The following is a 19411-nucleotide window of genomic DNA, read 5'->3' as shown; positions in this document are numbered from 1 at the left end:
TCCACCAACTCTTTCCTTCCTACTGCAACGCGGCCCCACGACGTAACAAAAAAAAAAAGTGATATTGGAGAATTCCTCACGGCACTCCTGAGGATCTCTCACGGCCAGTGTTAGGCACGTTACTTTAAAAAAGTACTTAGTTATAGTTACTCACTACTTCTTCCAAAAAGTAACTGAGTTAGTAACTGACATACTCTATAGTAAAAGTAACTAGTTACCAGGGAAAGTAACTATTTCCGTTACTTTAAAAAGAAGTTGTTGTATGTCAAAGAATTTGAAATTTTCTGAGCAGTATTCGAGTCAGTTGAATAGAGAAGAACAGATAGGTAGTTGTGTTATAGAACCTTGTAATATTTATTGCACCTCACCAGAAACAGATTTATCCTACACTTGAAGTGCAACAAAAATAAACAAATTTGAAATGCTTACCACAGATGTCGACGAAAGCTTTGCCCGGGACATAAATTACACTTTACATGCACGTTCCTTCCTTTAATTTCGACCAACTTGACATAGTGTTTCTATCTCCACCTCATAAAGGACAAATTTTCCTCTGAAATGCTCTGCCATCATATCCCTCTGCATCTGTGTTGCGTGTGTGTGTTTGCCGCACGCGCTGTTCCGGTTTGTGTGTGAAAACACCGGCTCTGAAGTTGTTGTTTTTTTAAAAAAATTATTATTTTTATTTATTTATTTATTTTTTAAAACAAACTTTATTAACATCAAATACACATATACTTGGGCTATTAGGCGCGAGCATTTACGTCACAGAATGGGGGATCACGTGAGATTTGACAACAACGCAACAATATTGGAAGCAGGTCTGGCTCGCGGGACATTAAACTTGCCAGTTCGATAAAGAGACAAACTCGTTACTAAGCTGAAGAACAGATATGGAATCAAACTTAAGGATGTGAACAATGTTGACCCTTACGAGCAAGCCGAAGACAAATGGAGTAAAGATGTCGACGGGCTTCCACAACTACGCGAAATGGACATTCTGCTGTATTTATTGTTTGATGTATATTACTAAACTCATCAGCGATTCCAAAATTACAAATCGCTATAAAGCTACGAACAGTTTTGCTGCGGATGGGTGCAGGACCTGCACATTATGACCGTATCAAACGGCAACTCCATCATTCTTGCAAACGTAGGCTATGTGTGTTTACTATTTTCATTGCCATGAACCTGAACGCACCCCAAGTCTTGGATGACAAATAAACAAAGCAGAGTAGACTCGCTACGGCTGGTAGTTTCTTCAATTTGTTCAAAGTAACGCAGCGATTTTGACCGTCAGTAACGGTAACGGCGTTGTAACAGCGGAGAAAATAATTAGTTGGATTACCCCGTTATTGAAAAAATAACGTCGTTATGTAACGACGTTATTTATAACGGCGTAATTCCCAACACTGCTCACGGCACACTAGTTGAAAAACACTGGTTTACAGCACAAACGATTAACATAATTTTTAGCCATTTTTAATCAAAAGGGGGGGCTGGTTGACCTCAGATTGACCTATAAAAGAATTGTTAATATCTAAAACGCGATAGCAGCACAAACGTAATTTTTTTTTCAGCACAAACGAATGACAATTTTTCTTTGAATTTGCATCTGATGCGGGGCCAACTTCACGGAGATAATCAATGATAGTACCTTCTTGCCAAAAGTGCGCTCATCTCCTCCATTAGCCCGCCTCCTCCAGGTAGAGGGCCATTGCCTCTCGACTCCGATTTGGCCCCCGTACCCCCGACTGTCCCCAACAGGGCTGCTGCCAGAGCTGCCCCTGCATCATCACTCTGTAAACATTTTCCAAACGCATGTTATACAATTTTGGATAGAAATATTGGTCACTGGTTAATGTTTATGCAGTTGTTTAATTGTGTAGAAAAATAACAACTCATAGACAAACAAAGATAACAAATCATATTCAAATATTAGACAAAAAATCCCCACTACTATAATTGGTTAAATAAAGGAATTTAAGAGGATGTCTTACATGAGACCCATAGGTACAGAGAATACATACAAAAGTTACAGGACAGCTGTCTAAAAGTACCCTATTTTCCGCACTATAAGGCATATCGAAATATAAGGTGCACCTTCAATGAATGGCCTATTTTAAAAGTTTTCATATACACAGTAGACCGCATCGCATTGTAAGGCTCAGTAGTAGTAGTAGTAGTAGTAGTGGTTGGGGTTGTGTTATACATCCACTAGATGGTGCTGCTCTATAGGGAATGTAATGCCATGATTAACCAATATTGATCCATATGTAAGCATAGGTGGAGATTGAGCGGGGCAGGGGGGCGCTGTCATTGCATGCAATTGACTTTCCTACAAATTTGAAGGGGAAGGTCAGACTTTTTGACATAAAGCTTAATTTGAGTTAGCAGGGGTTTAATTAGTCAGTGAAGATGATTTCAACATATTCTGTGCAGTTTGTTAGTCTCAGGGCTCCGGAGTGGCTAAGCTAGCGCGAATCAATGGTGCCAGCTTAGCATTCCCCCCAAAAATACTACAATTATTGACATGCAATGGTAAGGTTATAACTTTATTTTTAAAACATAGCCAACATTGTTGATTGCAAGGGTCATCAGTGGTTCTCATGCGCGCATGTTTTTAAAAAAATTTATTATTATTATTTTTTTAAATTTAATTAAACGGGGGTCTCCAGGGTGAAACGGACAAATTAAAAAGTTCATTAGTTCGGGCGCTTGATGCGCCATGAAACTGCTATGGCAGCATATAGACATATTGTTCTATCAAACACAACAGTTCCTTTGGGTTAAAATACAGTAGTTTATTTTAAAGAGGGGTTGCAAGAGCAGAAACTGCTTTTTCAGCCTTGTCTGAGTTTTCTTCGGATATCTACCTCATAACTATCACTTAATTGTATTTTTTTTTTTTGTTACTGTCGCATTTTCTCCCATATGTTAGATAAATAATTGATCCAAACAAAAAAAGTTGAAAAAAAAGTTTAAAAGGGTAAATATATGAAAAAGAAAATCTCGACCAACCATTGATGTCTGCGATTTTTGCATCGCGACCCTTGTTATATTAATCACCCATTAAAATCCCCCAAAAATCCAGCTGTGGCCATTCACAGCTGTGTCTTGACACTCAGTTGCCACGTTTACATGGAGCCAAATATTCCAATTACAATCGGTTTAGATGTTCAAACTGAATAAATGTGTTACATATAAACACCTCATTCGGAATGAACAGGCCCAAACCGAATGGAATTTCATTCCGATTCACAGGGGTGGAATATTCCTTTTCCCAAACCGATTAGAAGTAAAATTATATCATGTAAACAGGGAAGCGGAATGGTGTCTGATTGCGTTCTTTCTGCACATGCTCCGTACTGACGTGGTGACGTCACTTGGTGACGTAAGTAACGTCACTTGCAACATGGCTTCCAAGCACAGCGCGCCTAATTGGAGTCCGGCGGAAAGATTGTATTTAATTCAAACTTTAAAAGAATTGAATATAATTGCTCGCTTAGACGGGCGTAAAACGAGGAACAGTGAACTATTTAAAAAAGTTCACGAGAGGTTACACGAAGCCGGAATAGACCGGAGCGTTGACCAGATTAGAAATGGTGGAAAACGCTGACAACCGGCTACTACAAGGCAAAAGAGCAAAACAGCAGAAGCGGATACGACCCCACAAACACAACAAGTGGGTTAAAGTTAAAACAGCAGCACTCTGAAGATCGATCTCCATGTTTTGCAACGTGACGCTTTGTTTTGATTAATCTGCGCATGTCAGACAGCAGTTGTTAAACATCCTTGTGGAATAAAGGCAGACACATGTAAACGCTGGATCGGAATAGATGAAGTGACATGTAAACAGCTGATCTGAAATTTCCATTCGGAATGATTTGAATCGGTATGAATAAAAGTCAGCATGTAAACGTGGCTACTGATACATGCTACATGGAGTTTTTAGATCGAAACAAAGTAGGTACGCGATAAATTTAGCTAACTTTCAAAATTGTCCGATATGCATGTGTGATACATCATTGTAAAGCTTAAAATTAGTGCTGTCAAACGATTAAAAAATTTAATCTAGTTAATCATATGTCAACTGTGTGATTAGGCATGATTAATCTCATTTCCCTCGGGATGAATAAAGTATAGAATAAAATAAAGATGAAATGTATGATGTGTGAATGAATTAATACTTAACCAAATAGAGTTTTAAAAATTTTTTTAACAACTTAGCTCGTATAAAATAAAAAATAAATTGTCTGTATTATACACCAAAGAGTTTTAACGGATTAAAGTGCCTCAGACTAACAATGTGGCTCAAGTACCGTTTGGTATATTACCCAAAATTAACTGCCAATTTAAAGAGCAGACAAGCACAATGCAGTAACAATAGTGTTTAAAAAAATGTGTAAACAACTTGACTGTTAAATTGAACATTTCACACAAATAAATGCAGCATTTGCAGTTTTACACTAAATGGCCTGAAAGCTGTGTGAGATACAAAAAAATAAATTGTCAATTTTCACACACTTAACTGAAAAACATTACACTAAACTGTGTGTAAAGGTGTTTAGAAACACTGCTTAAGTTAGCCATACTCTTATTATTATTATTTTTTTTTCAACCAACTGCTCAGGCAAACTAGCTTGCTGACATTTTAAGATAACAGAGCAGACCTTTTCTTTAGAACAGTGTGCCCTGTCAAAGAAAACAGTCTCTCGCAAGGAACATTTGTGGCAGGTGTGACCAGATACTTTTTTTGCTAGGTGGGCCAGCTTACTGTGGGCACCATTGTGCGCAGACCACCGCTGTAGTGGACATGAACCCATGCTGGCACTGCCTTGTACCTGTCTAGTGGTTTGTCATTGGTTGTTGTTGTTGTTTGTTGTCATTGGATTTTCAAGGTCCTCCTCTTCGACTATGTTAATGGGTCTACACTCAACAGTCTCTGGCTACCCATGTAGCGATAGCAGCAGTCAACCTACTTGTTGTCTTTTTGTTGGCAAGTCCGAGTCCGCACTCTGCCAGTGTAGCTTGATGACTGCGGCATGTTCCCACAGTGTTAGCGTCATTGCTAACATTAGCGAAGAGGTGGTACTTTAAGCTGGTTGAGCTTCGATCAAAGGACAGTTCATTACATCAGTATATGCACACAACTTTGGTTTTATCCAGATTTCTATTAGGCAGCTTTTTAAAACGGAATTTGGTCATCATCCTCTTTCATCCTCACTCATCGTGGCTGGCTGCATTATGTCCTGCATTGCCGCGCGGAGAATGTAAACATCAGCGTGTGGGACTACGGGAGGCAGTTGTGGCCAAACTTAGTGTGAGCGGTAAATTGCGTTTCTTTTTTTTAATGCGTTAATATTTCCAGATTAATCATGGTCGTTAACGCGTTATTGTTGACAGGCCTACTAGGGCTGTCAAACGATTAAAATTTTTAATCGAGTTAATCACAGCTTAAAAATGAATTAATCGTAATTAATCGCAATTCAAACCATCTATTAAATATGCCATATTTTTCTGTAAATTATTATTGGAATGGAAAGATAAGACACAAGATGGATATATACATTCAACATAATGTACATAATTACTGTATTTGTTTATTTTAACAATAAATCAACAAGTTGGCATTAACAATAACATTCTGTTAAAGCGATCCATGGATAGAAAGACTTGTAGTTCTTAAAACATAAATGTTAGTACAAGAAATATATAAATTTTATATTAAAACCCCTCTTAATGTTATCGTTTTAATAAAATTTGTAAAATTTTCAATCAAAAAATAAACTAGTAACTCGCCATTGTTGCTGTCAATAATTACACAATGCTCATGGTGCTGAAACCCATAAAATCAGTCGCACCCAAGCGCCAGCAGAGGACGACAAAACACCAAAAAAACACAAGTGGCAAGTGGACATGACACTGTGCTGTCATTTTAATCTGTTTGAGCGGGGCGTGTGCGTTAATTGCGTCAAATATTTTAACGTGATTAATTTAAAAAATTAATTACCGTCCGTTAACGCGATAATTTTGACAGACCTAATATACATATACAGTGCCTTGCAAAAGTATTCGGCCCCCTTGAATCTTTCATTTCAGGCTTCAAACATAAAGATATGAAATTTAATTTTTTTGTCAAGAATCAACAACAACTAGGACACAATCGTGAAGTGGAACAACATTTATTGGATAATTTAAACTTTTTTAACAAATAAAAAACTGAAAAGTGGGGCGTGCGATATTATTCGGCCCCTTTACTTTCAGTGCAGCAAACTCACTCCAGAAGTTCAGTGAGGATCTCTGAATGATCCAGTGTTGTCCTAAATGACCGATGATGATAAATAGAATCCACCTGTGTGTAATCAAGTCTCCGTATAAATGCACCTGCTCTGTGATAGTCTCAGGGTTCTGTTTAAAGTGCAGAGAGCATTATGAAAACCAAGGAACACACCAGGCAGGTCCGAGATACTGTTGTGGAGAAGTTTAAAGCCGGATTTGGATACAAAAAGATTTCCCAAGCTTTAAACATCTCAAGGAGCACTGTGCAAGCCATCATATTGAAATGGAAGGAGCATCAGACCACTGCAAATCTACCAAGACCTGGCCGTCCTTCCAAACTTTCTTCTCAAACAAGGAGAAAACTGATCAGAGATGCAGCCAAGAGGCCCATGATCACTCTGGATGAACTGCAGAGATCTACAGCTGAGGTGGGAGAGTCTGTCCATAGGACAACAATCAGTCGTACACAGCACAAATCTGGCCTTTATGGAAGAGTGGCAAGAAGAAAGCCATTTCTCAAAGATATCCATAAAAAGTCTCGTTTAAAGTTTGCCACAAGCCACCTGGGAGACACACCAAACATGTGGAAGAAGGTGCTCTGGTCAGATGAAACCAAAATTGAACTTTTTGGCCACATTGCAAAACGATATGTTTGGCGTAAAAGCAGCACAGCTCATCACCCTGAACACACCATCCCCACTGTCAAACATGTTGGTGGCAGCATCATGGTTTGGGCCTGCTTTTCTTCAGCAGGGACAGGGAAGATGGTTAAAATTGACGGGAAGATGGATGCAGCCAAATACAGGAACATTCTGGAAGAAAACCTGTTGGTATCTGCACAAGACCTGAGACTGGGACGGAGATTTATCTTCCAACAGGACAATGATCCAAAACATAAAGCCAAATCTACAATGGAATGGTTCAAAAATAAACGTATCCAGGTGTTAGAATGGCCAAGTCAAAGTCCAGACCTGAATCCAATCGAGAATCTGTGAAAGAGCTGAAGACTGCTGTTCACAAACACTCTCCATCCAACCTCACTGAGCTCGAGCTATTTTGCAAGGAAGAATGGGCAAGAATGTCAGTCTCTCGATGTGCAAAACTGATAGAAACATACCCCAAGCGACTTGCAGCTGTAATTGGCGCAAAAGGTGGCGCTACAAAGTATTAACGCAAGGGGGCCGAATAATATTGCACGCCCCACTTTTCAGTTTTTTATTTGTTAAAAAAGTTTAAATTATCCAATAAATTTTGTTCAACTTCACGATTGTGTCCCACTTGTTGTTGATTCTTGACAAAAAAATTAAAATTTTATATCTTTATGTTTGAAGCCTGAAATGTGGCGAAAGGTTGCAAGGTTCAAGGGGGCCGAATACTTTTGCAAGGCACTGTAGGTTAACTGTATTGGTTAACACTGTGTTTCAGGGTCATTAACATGTTTTGCCCCCCCCCGACCACAAAAGTCAAACTCCGCCTATGTATATAAGGCACATCGGATTATAAGGCGCACTGTCTGCTTTCGAGAAAATTGAAGACATTTAGGTGCGCCTTATAGTGTGGAAAATACTGTACATATTTACTGTGACTCGTCAACCTAGCACTCACCCTTGGCACTTTGCGGAGCTTGGCTCCTGCGAGGGCGGCAGCCAACCCTGAGGAGGGACGGTCTTCTACAGGAGAGAATAGACCGGCGGGAAGGGGAGGTGCCGGGGGAGGTGTTGGTGTTCCGAGAGGAGGAGGCTGCCCGGGCGGGCTGGTAGGGGTCCCGGTCGGAGTCAATGAAGGAGGAAGAGGTGGAGGCGGCGGTGGGGGAGGGTGTCCTGACGGTGTGGTGGGGGTGGCGGCCGGCGTGGCAGCCACAGATGTCACAGTAGAACCGGGTGGCAGGGGTGGAGGTGGGGGAGGGGTGGGTGTGGTCAGCCCCGCCGGCTGAACAATATCTGTTTATGGGTGAAGTGGGGGTGGAGAAACAAAGACAAAGCCTGGGGATTAAAACGGTTGACCTTACAATGAAAATTTGTCCCAAAAAATTTTGTGTACAATTTACTATCTTGATTGGTACAACACCCCCAAACAAACATGATCCAAGTCATTTTTGGACAGCATGCAAGAGTGCGAGTTTAATAGTTAAATCACAGTGGTGGAATGTAACGAAGTAAAAATTACTTAAGTACATTTTTGTGTATCTATGTATGTAATATGAAGTGGTACTTTATACTTCACTACATTTTACAGCAGGTACTCCACTACTTTCTTAAATTGTTGGCTGCGTTACACGTTACTTTTGGTTGTATTCTTTTTTTTTTCTCATTTTGAATTGATAGTTTTGTTTTCATGCCTCCAGTGCAGTCGATAAGCCCCATGCAACTATACCGTAACTGAGCACTAGAGGCAGCAACACGAGTACAAGCAAGATTAGGCAGGTGAACTATTGACCAATAAAAACCACCTCACTCTTGTACAGTAGGTGGCGGTATGCACCTGATAGTTACTTGCAATCCGCTAAATTTAGAAGTTTTTAAGCTAGTTAAGCTTCTGTTTACAGTGCACTCAGCAGGACCAAGAACCAAAAGTGGTATTTGCCATGTGGCATTCTTTTGCCATGTAGCAAAATTCATTTTGCCATGTGGCATGTTTTGTAAGCTTGAGAACGATAAACCGAAACGACCGGATATCTGGTTTTACAGGCGAGAGATACAGCTGTATCGATAGTAAAGTTACCATTCGACAGTAATTAGCCATTAAATATTCAATAAACCGTTAGTAGAGATAGAATTCGGCTATCGCGAGCACAAGAATCGGCTTCTAATGCCTTGTTCAATGCATTGCCTAATATGATAATAATATAGCTTTTACCTCAAATGCTGCGCTTGTGTCATTCACCACACAGCGCACTTAGATTGTGACCGCCGTCGTGGTTGCCGCAACTTCACATTCATTTCGGCAGAACCGCTAGTAGTCGCCGTCATTACCCGATCGTCACGGGCGTGTCACAACAACGCGAGAGCTAACAAAACCACTGTAACGCACGCTCCGTAGCGTTTTCTTCACAGCCCAAAACGAAACTCGTAGTGGCAACGAAGCAACATGCTAAAACAATGGACAGTTTGCGCACCACGCCAGCGACGTGCAGCGATTGATTTTCAACGCACCCCGGAAAACAAAAGTCGGACTTTGAAGTGACGAAGGCAGCCAGATCTGTTCGCATGGGACAGAGCTAGTGTGAAGCGGTACAGAGATCATGAGTTTTTAACCCTGAAAATAACCCACTACAATGGTGGAAAAGGCGGTATATTGTTTCCACGGAACGCAGTCTACTTAAACATGAACATGTGGATCAGTTGATCTTCCTCAAGAAAAATCTGCCCATCAAAAAAGATATAGACAGTGATGAGGAATAAAAAAAAAAGTGTAAGCACAGGCATAAGTGAATGACTTTCCTGTGTATAAGGTTAAAGTAATGATTATAGAACTGTCTGTCTCAAATGCCATGTTTTTTTCCCCCCAGTTATACCAGTGGTAAAGCATAATTTATTATTTATTTCTGATAACACTAGCAGGTTTAATTCTTTTTTTCTGGAGCTGCTGCATGTAATTAATATTTTTTGCTTGTAAGATGTTTACGTTGAAAGTTTGCACTTAATTACTTACCTATTGTGTTCAAAACACCAGGAAATACACTAATTAAATTACTGCACTTTATTGTTGTCTGTCACTGGAGTTTTATTTTATTATCAATCCCATCCAACAAAATGACGGTCATATAGTAAGCTTTGTTTTTTTTCTTAAAAAAATAAAAGAAAACATTGGTATGAAATTTTGTTGTTTAATTTAATCTTTAATCTTTTTTTTATATGTTTAAAATACTGTACGAACACACACAACAAATGTTTACTATTGTATCGTTTTCACTCTGTATCAAACCGTATCGTTCTTAACGATATCGAATCGTATCGAATCACTCGGCCTTAAAAATGTATCGTTTTTTTAATCGAATTGTAACCTGTGTATCTAGATACATATCGAATCGGCTTCATGCCAGAGATTCCCAACCCTAATTGTTTTGCATGTTATTGTTTGATATTAGAACAGTACTTCTCAAATGGTGGGGCGTGCCCCGCCAGGGGGGCGCAGAGCGATGCCAGGGGGGGCGCGAGTGACCTCGGGGAACATGCTTTTATTTATTTATTTTTTTTGCCGTACTAGAATAAAGTGTACTTGCACATCCACTCCGTGGGTGGCAGTGGCGCTCTCATTTTCAAAGTGCGTGCAGTATTTTTGAAGTAAGCAAGAGCACACGGAAGAGACTCATGCAGAGCTGGACTCACGCAGCGACCCACTGTCTTCTTCGGTTCTCACGTGTCCGGCCGAGAAGTGCCGTTTTCGGCTTGGGATCGTCACGACCACCGCCCTCACCTACGGTTCTACCTCGGCCGCCGAGAATGCGCTTTTTTCGGGCCGTTTGCCTTTGACTTTTAATATAGTGGGAAATGAGGAAAGACCACTGTTTACTGAGTCTAAAAATGATTATAGCGGAGAAGCCAAATCAGTTAAGACGCCACTTAAAGACATTCGACCTCAATCTCATTGATAAGCCGCTTGATTGTTTTTCAGCGAAAATGTGCCGAATATTGCCAATTGTCACAATCGTCCCGCTTTGTCAGTGTTATATCAGTAAACCAGTGAGCACTGTGGTGAATCAGCGAAAATTAAAACTTTCCTTCTGTCCAAAGACTTTTTTCCCCCCCTTCTATTCAGTTTTGTTTTTCGGTCAAATTTTTTGGCATGTTGTCCTGAAGAGTAAATGTTTCTAATCAATTTGAATTTGTTATTATTTACTGATTTTATTACATTTTATTTTTCAGTATCAAATGGTCAAAAATGTACCTTGAGTGTATTTTTACAGTTTGGATGTGACTTTTAAAAAAAAATTTTTTTTTTAACTTCAGGCAAATTGATGCGCGTTAAGTCTTTTCTGTTACAAGCAACACAATGTTAAAAAAGTTATACTTTATTATAAGTTGATCTATGTTACTTTTTTTCTTTAATAGAAAAAAAAAGGACACAATGTTAGGCTGAGGCGTACTTATAATAGTAATATAGACGAATTATACTATTTACAGTGGCGGCAGAGAGTTGGGGGGGGCGCGAAACATTTACGTCTTCCTTGGGGGGGCGTAACAGAAAATAATTGAGAAGCACTGTATTAGAACAACATATGGCTTTAATTATAATATTTTCTTTTTTAGTGCAAACCTGATTTAGTCCAAAACTGCTTAAATGCAGGATTCCAAATAGTCCATGGCTCCGTTTTTGCACTCAAAGCCAAAATGAGCCCAAATTTCAGCCTTCTAAAAGAACTAATCCAAGCAACCACTAGAGGGCGACGTACACAAATCTCTAGTCGGATTAGTCTAATGTTATTGTTACTTAAGCAAACTGTAAGGCTACGCTGCTGCGCGCTGCCAACTACTAGATGGGAATAAAAGTGCAACCACTGAATTGTTTATTTTCACCAGAAACACTGGTGTAAGGATCGATAGAGGCAGATTTTGAATCGATACGAGAATTGTGTGACGTAATATCGCGATATATCGCGGAATCGATTTTTTTTTAACAACCCTACTTAAGTACATTACTGTTTTCGCCCAAAGAAATCTAAGCAAAGAGCTAATTTTCAAAATGTAGCTGATAAAAGTACAACTTCTTCCTATTTTTCAGAACATTTTGCCCTACAACACTAATGTATTCTAATGTGGCCATGATGGTGGTTTTCTTTGAAGTAGTACTTGACTGTAGAGGGCAGCTTTTGCTAGTAATGCATTACATTTACTCCGATAAATTTACTTTAAAAAAAAAAAGGATTTCTAAGAGTAGTTTTACCATGCCTTACTTTTACTTGAGTATTTCAGTACTTTTACCTGAGTAGATTTATGAAGTTTATGAAGCTTGTGTTATCCTCTTTATTCTGCATATTATATTTTACTACTAGTTTTTACCAGTGGGATGTCGCAACAAATATCACATGACTCCATTATACCAGTTAGCCGTAACGATACAGTCACATGACCTCACAAACATGCAGTCAGAAGTACTACGATCACGTGGTGTCTTTAAAGCACTCTAAAAAATAAACGTCTTAACAGAGCGTCAACCTGACTCGAAAGCGCCGATTTTAATCTCTTTTCCAGGTTTTATTTGGCACCGATTGACCACGGAAAAACAGAGAAATTATTGTTTTCATTTCATGGTAGGAAATCTGTTTTCTCCACTGGAGGGCCTTCATGCTCTTTGGACAGGTGATTCATGTTGTTGTCCAACATGCCTCCTAGCCGGCATTGCAGCGCTACAGATGTAAATAATAATCAAAATTCAAGTTCTGCGCTAATTATTTCTTCAGTTACTGTTCCAGTTATTTCATTAATTGCTAATTATGGTATTTGCTAACACTTTGACAGTGGTGCAGTAAGACTGTCATTAGACAGTCATTATTATGACATGACACTGTCATGAGCATTAATGAATGCTTATAAAAGATGTCATTTATTGTTATCCAGCAAATGATCTCACTTTTGAATGGATGTAAAAGATCCAAGCTGGACATAAATGGAGTTTGTGACATAATTTGCCGGATGACACTTAATGACATCTATCATAAGCATTTAGTAATGCCCAAGACTAGGGATGGGAATTGATACGATTTTTTACGATTCCGATTCCATTATCGATATTGCTTAACGATTCGATTCTTTATCGATTCTCTTATCGATTCTAATTTCGGGAAAAAGAAGAACAAACATTTTGATTGGCATCGAGTTTGTTTAACCCTTTAACACCGAACGTGTCGGCAGCGACGTGTTTACGCATGTCGTCTTTGAAGCTTAGTCACGCTGTAATTACATCACCCACGCGCCGCTGGTTGGTCTCATTTGAAAGTACGGAAGTTGATGTCCACACCAGTTTTTATTTGAAGTCAATCGACTAAGAAAAACGGGAGATAATGTCATTTGAATTTTATAGTTTTATTGCACTCATAAATATGCATTAAAACGCTGCATGTACCATGTATCTATCTCCATATTTCCATCATTTCTTGTCCTTTTTCAAAACCGAAAGCAGCACAAGACTACATATCCCAAGATCCGTTGTGATGTCAAGAAGGACGAACCGAATGTGAACATTTTTAATAAATTGCCGAGCTAGGCGCCAACTAAGGAAAAGGAGGCATGAACACCGGTTGGATTGCGCGAGCGACTTTGAAACGTGCAGAATGAATCGAAAACTAATTTTAGCGCAAGCTAATGCACTTTTTCATCAACTCAAGGAATAGGATGAGCTGTATTTGTCGTTGTTTTCCTCTGATTAGTTGGCGTCTCGGCGAGTAGAAGTGACAGCAGCGCTCAAACGGCAGAAGAGTAGGCTGTGTGACGTTGTATGTGACGCAGCTCAGTGGCCTGTTCAAAAACAAACTTTATTGAGTGCGCAAAAAAAAAAAAAAAACTTTATCGGGTCACATGCCTGAAAAAATGGAATTGAACTGAACTACTTGTCAATATTTTTGAAAATACTTTTTTTTCAATGTTATATATATATTTTTTCTTCACTATGAATCTTTTTAATTTTTATATAGATGTGTGTTCGAGAAGCTTGATTTCATGTACGTATGCTTAGATAAGGTGATGGGTATAATACCTAACTTCACAAAGAGATATCCTATTTTGCACTGTATATAACCTGTATTGACCATAGTATGTGTAAAGGCCAAAAACGCCTATGACCATACCCGCTGTTTGTGTTGAATAGTCAAACATAAAACTATTCAATCTAATTTTTTTCTATTGAATGTTTATCCTAACAAGTTGAATAAATATTATCAAGCTTCAAAACGGTTGTTCAAGCATGTTTGGTTGTCAATGGGACACCAACATTAAAAATTTTGAAAAAATATTTTGGATTTTTTTTGTCTTTTTGGGTCCAAAATGTGGATTATAATTGGTCAGTGAAAAAAACAACAGTTTGGACATAAAGTTCAAGGTGTCCTGAAAAAAGGGACCCAACTTGGCCATTGTGAACAATTTTTTCTTTGAAATATAAAGGCAACATCAAATGCATGCAAATTCGGCCAAAACAGGCTTAGGTGTTAAAGGGTTAATCAGAAGTCATAACCTTACAAACTCACAACGAGGTCAAAAGAGGCCCAAAGCCTCAATGTTAACTGTGGCAATAAGTGGCAAATGCACAAGAATGTGTAACATTTTACTGAAAGATTTTTCTAATAGAAATAAAAAATATTGGTATATATTGGTATATAGGTCGTTGTTCTGCCTTTGGCAATATGTGTTAAAGCAGGGGTCCCCAAACTTTTTCCTGTGAGGGCCACATAACTTTTCCCTTCTCTGATGAGAGGCCGGGGTCAGTTTGTAACAGAAAAAGTGTGACGATTGCAGGAGTGCGTAAAGGGAAAAAAATTATTGTTTTTCAGAAAGCCACAATCAAATAACCCTCTGTGGATTCTTCACGGAACAAAAGTAAATAAAATAAAAAAAATTATATACTATAATAATAATAAAATAATAACAGCACTATTAATTAATTAGATAATAACCAAATAACCCTCTCTGAGTTATTTACAGAAAAAGGCCAGGAAATAAATAACACTACTGAGAGAGGAAAAAAAAAAAAAAAAAATTCAAAATGCTCTCTGGTATTGTTCAGGGGGCTGGACCAAATGTGGAGCTGCGGGCCGTAGTTTGGGGACCCCTGTGTTAAAGTGTATTATTTACTATTATATTGAAATGCATGCCTTTTAGTTTTTATGGCGCTTTCACGCTCAAGTGGGGGCGCCCTTGCGCTTCCTCACGCGAAGAAGAACGCGCTCATGTGAAGAAGAGTGCGCTTACACGCGGAGAACAAGTCCCGCATCCAAGCGAGTGAGCGAGTTAGTGAGAAAGGGAAACGCTGCCACGAGCCTACCTTCTTTGTTAATGTTTGGAAAAAATCTACAGAGGCAACACCTGTATGTATCATCTTTTGTGTTGTTGTTGTGTGTTTCCACTCGCGATCGGACACTTAAATCCAGTTGTGTAGTGGTTTGAACGATGTGCTAATGCTAGCGAACGCATGCTAACTGTTCGTTATTACTGTATTAGCAGCTAATCATCGCTGATTTACGTTGATGCAAACCTGTTTGTTATTGGGGACGAAATTGATTTGTTTCATCTCTATTTTTAGTTTCACTCTTCAAGTGATGGTTGAATAAAGTCAGCAAATTAGACCAACATCTTCTGCATTGTCATTTGGGAGTTTAGCTAGCTGTATAGCCAGGACTGAGCCTTCGCGTCTCGGTGAGAACAGTGCAGTCTATTCCCTCCCGATGCAGTTATCTCCACCTTGCAATGACTGCAAGTCGCATTGTTGTAATTTTTCCTCGTGAAGTGAAGACACTTTCGAGCGTTTGAACCTACGTGCTGTCATTGTTATGTTTACGGCGGCAAGGCTCATGCTAAACTATCGTAACCTTTCATTTTCACCCTCTTTCCTGGTGAAGTGTAGCCAAACTTTGGAGCGAGTGGTTCTTGGCGCCATGCTAGTTTGATGCGTCTGGACAACAAGACACGTCACGACGCAGTATGCGTCTTTAGGAATCGTTAAAGGGTTCGTTAAGGCTTTTTCATTGTGATGTCGAGGCCTCGAAACACTCGGAACCGGTTCGGAATTGGAATCGGATTTCGATTCCCATCCCTACCCATGACAGTGTCATGTCATAATTATGACGGTCTTATGACAGTCTTATGACGCCGCAAATAACCCAAATAAATCAACAAACAAGCCGAACTGGACTATAATGAAGGAAAAAAGTAGCGTCTTATAGTCCGAAAAATACGGTACTAGGTTACAGTACAGTTTAATAATAACAGTTCATATCAATGACGTACTGAGAAAAATATATAATATTTAGCAGTTACTCAGTGCTTGAGGATTCTTTTCACCGAATACTTTTTTACTTGAATGTGAGTAAATTTTTTGGATGACTACTTTTACTTTAGTAATATTATTTTAAAGTAACGCTACTCTTACTTGGGTCAAATTTTGGCTACTCTACCCACTTCTGGTAAAATGTGAGAACAAGAGGTAAATGTTGTTGAAGTTATAAACTAAAATACTGAGCCTTCGATTGAAAATATTTCAAAAACATGAACAAACAAACAGTAAAGTGATATGTACATTGCTGGATGACAGACATGCCGTTTAAAGACCAGACGTTGCAATTTCATTGAACTGTCAACCAGCTGGACGTTGACTTTTAAGCTGACACACACACGCACACATACAAGTAACTTTTAAGAGTGGCAAGAACTAAAATATTTCATCAACGAACAATTTTTTCAGGACGATGACGAGCAAAAAACGTGACTAAAATATTACGAGATAAATGCTAGCTTTTGTCTGACGAGACGAGAATGAGACGAAAATGTGCAAGTTTCCGTCACATGTTTACAATGTATGACCTTAATATGTGTAGTTAGCTTTTATCTTAGCAGTCCCTAGTTATGCCACTCATGCGACCAGAATTCTTTCTCTCAGATAATGTACTGTTTTCCTGTTCAGTGTATATTATCAGGAAGTTGGCGTCATTGTAGACGCGACAATATGTGCTAATCTCTCAATTCGAAATACAGGTAGTTACGACGTACCCGACTTATGTGATTTCGAACACTGGGCAAGAATATAAGAATTGAACTAGAAGGATCTGGAAAATGTTACTTGAAAGCAAGATACAGTGGTATGAAAAAGTATCTGAACCTTTTGGAATCATTTCTGCATAAAATCCCCATCAAATGTGATCTGATCTTTGTCAAAATCACACAGATGAAAAAAAACCGTCTGCTTTAACTAAAACCACCCAAACATTTATAGGCTTTCATATTTTAATGAGGATAGAATGCAAACAATGACAGAAGGGGGTAAAATAAGTAAGTAAACCCTCAGTTTCAGTTTATTCACATATCATATCAAGGTACACACAAAAACGTGGTCGTATACAAGCGGTTCCTCTGATAAGTTGCGTGAAAGGGAGACTCCGAATAAGCTATTTAAAGCTTTTAGTAGGGACCCACTGCCTAAGGAGACTTAAAGAGCAATTGAAACCATTTTTACCAAACATTTTAAGTCAGGTGTGTGCCCAATCACTGATGAGTGGTTTAATAGAAGTCCCAGAGAATTCTTGTACTCCTAATAGTCCCCAGCAATGGCCGATTTGGCTTCTACCCCGGAAAAAACCCAGAGGTGGCCAAAATGACCCAAGTGCTTTTGAATTGGCAAGTCGTTGTCCCACAGACAAGAGCCATTCATAAATGGGAATATTAGGAGTATTTGTCTTTGGGAAAGGCCGATTCGGCCATTGCTGGGTATTCTAGTGTTAAAGCTGCCCTGCCCAGTATAAAACACACACCTGGTAAGAAATATCTCAATGAGAGCCATTGCAGCTGCTGCTCCCCGTCTGTCGAAAGCCCTCCCAGACCACCTCATAGCCCCGCAGACGGTGGATGCATTTAAGAAAGGAAAGAAAGGACTAAAAACTCACCTTTTAAAAATTATTTTTGTATGATTTGTATCTGATTTGATCTTTGCTTTTGTCTGTTTTTGCTTTTACTCTTTTATTCTTAGTCTTTTTATCATTTTTTGGGCATGTGCACTTTGAGATTTGTTTTTCAAATGTAAAGTGCGTTATAAATAAAATGTATTATTATTATAATTATTGTCTAATGTGCATCATGTCTTGGTCAAAAGAGCTGTCTGAATACCTGCAATCAAGGATGTTTGATTTATATAAAGCTGGGAAAGGATACAAAACCATCTCTAAAAGTCTGGATGTTCATCAATTGACAGTGAGAGAAGTTGTCTACAAATGGAGAGAGTTGGCACTGTTGCTTCTCTCCCAAGGAGTGGCTGTCCACCAAAGATGACGCCAAGAGTTCAGCGCAGAATACTCAGAGAGGTAAAAAAAAAACCTAGAGTGTCTGCAAAGACTTACAGAAATCACTGGCACAGTCCAATATCTCTGTGCACACATCAACTATATGTAAAACTATGGAAAGGAAGGGGGTTCATGGGAGGGCTCCACAGAGGAAGCCACTGCTGTCTAAGAAAAACATTGTTGCTCGCTTAATGCTCGCAAAAAGGCACTTGGACACTCCATAGACGTTTTGGCAAAATATTTTGTGGACTGATAAAACCAAAGTTGAATTGTTTGAGAGTAACACACAACGTCATGTGTGGAGGAAAAGTGGAACAGCTCACCAACATCAACACCTCATTCCTTCCGTGAAGCATGGTGGAGGAAGCATCACGATTTGGGGCTGTTTTGCTGCCTCAGGGCCCGGACAACTTTCAATCATTATTGGAAGTATGAATTTAAAGGTTTTTCAGGATGTTTTTCAGGAAAACCTGATGCTGCCTGTCAGACAGTTGTAGCTAAAAACAGACTTTTTAGGATGCTGCAACAAGACAATGATCCATAACACAGAAGTATATGAACTTCAGAATGGTTTCAGAAGTACACATTGTGGAGTGGCCAAGTCAAAGTCCAGACTTGAACCCCAATGAGATGCTGTAGCATGACCTAAAGATTCAGACGGAACTACAGCGGTTTTGTAGAGAAAAATGGGCCAAGATTAGTCCTGATCTATGTGCCAGACTGATCTGCAGCTACAGGAAGCGTCTGGTTGAAGTTATTGCTGCTAAAGGGGGGCCCACAAAATATTAAATGTGATGGTTCACTTAATTATTTCCCCCTTCTGCTTCTGTCATTGTTTGCATACTACCCTCATTAAAATATGACGACCTGTAAATGTTTGGGTAATTTTTGGTTAACGCAGACACTGTTTTTTTATCTGTGTGATTTTGACAAAGATCAGATCCCATTTGATGGTGTGATTTGATGGTGATTTTATGCAGAGATGTGAGAAATTCCAAAAGGTTCAGATACTTTTTCATACCACTGTAGGAGATTCGATAACTTTTCTCAAAGACGACAAAACTTCTTAGGAGAGAATGAATAATAGCTGTTAGTGTGTAAGTCAAAGTCAGTGAAAGACAGCAGGGAGTAAGGGAGAAGGAAGTGGACTTG

The 19411-nt window shown here is 39.2% G+C and overlaps 1 protein-coding gene across 8 annotated transcripts in view; it reads right to left on the bottom strand.

Annotated features, from left to right (window-relative positions):
* Nucleotides 1–19411, bottom strand: part of LOC130907543 (protein enabled homolog) — a 270375-nt gene that overhangs the window by 31426 nt on the left and 219538 nt on the right. For all 8 annotated transcript variants that reach the window (XM_057822770.1, XM_057822769.1, XM_057822768.1 and 5 more), the window contains 2 exons: nt 7888–8222; nt 1658–1800 (listed from right to left, as the gene is read on the bottom strand). In XM_057822770.1, coding sequence (XP_057678753.1) covers nt 1658–1800; nt 7888–8222 — 478 coding nt within the window. The remainder of the gene's footprint in view (nt 1–1657; nt 1801–7887; nt 8223–19411) is intronic.

This window comes from Corythoichthys intestinalis, chromosome 19 (genome assembly GCF_030265065.1).
Source record: "Corythoichthys intestinalis isolate RoL2023-P3 chromosome 19, ASM3026506v1, whole genome shotgun sequence".
Lineage (NCBI taxonomy): Eukaryota > Metazoa > Chordata > Actinopteri > Syngnathiformes > Syngnathidae > Corythoichthys > Corythoichthys intestinalis.
Note: the sequence above shows the minus strand (reverse complement) of the source record. Positions and strands in the feature narration are given on the sequence as shown.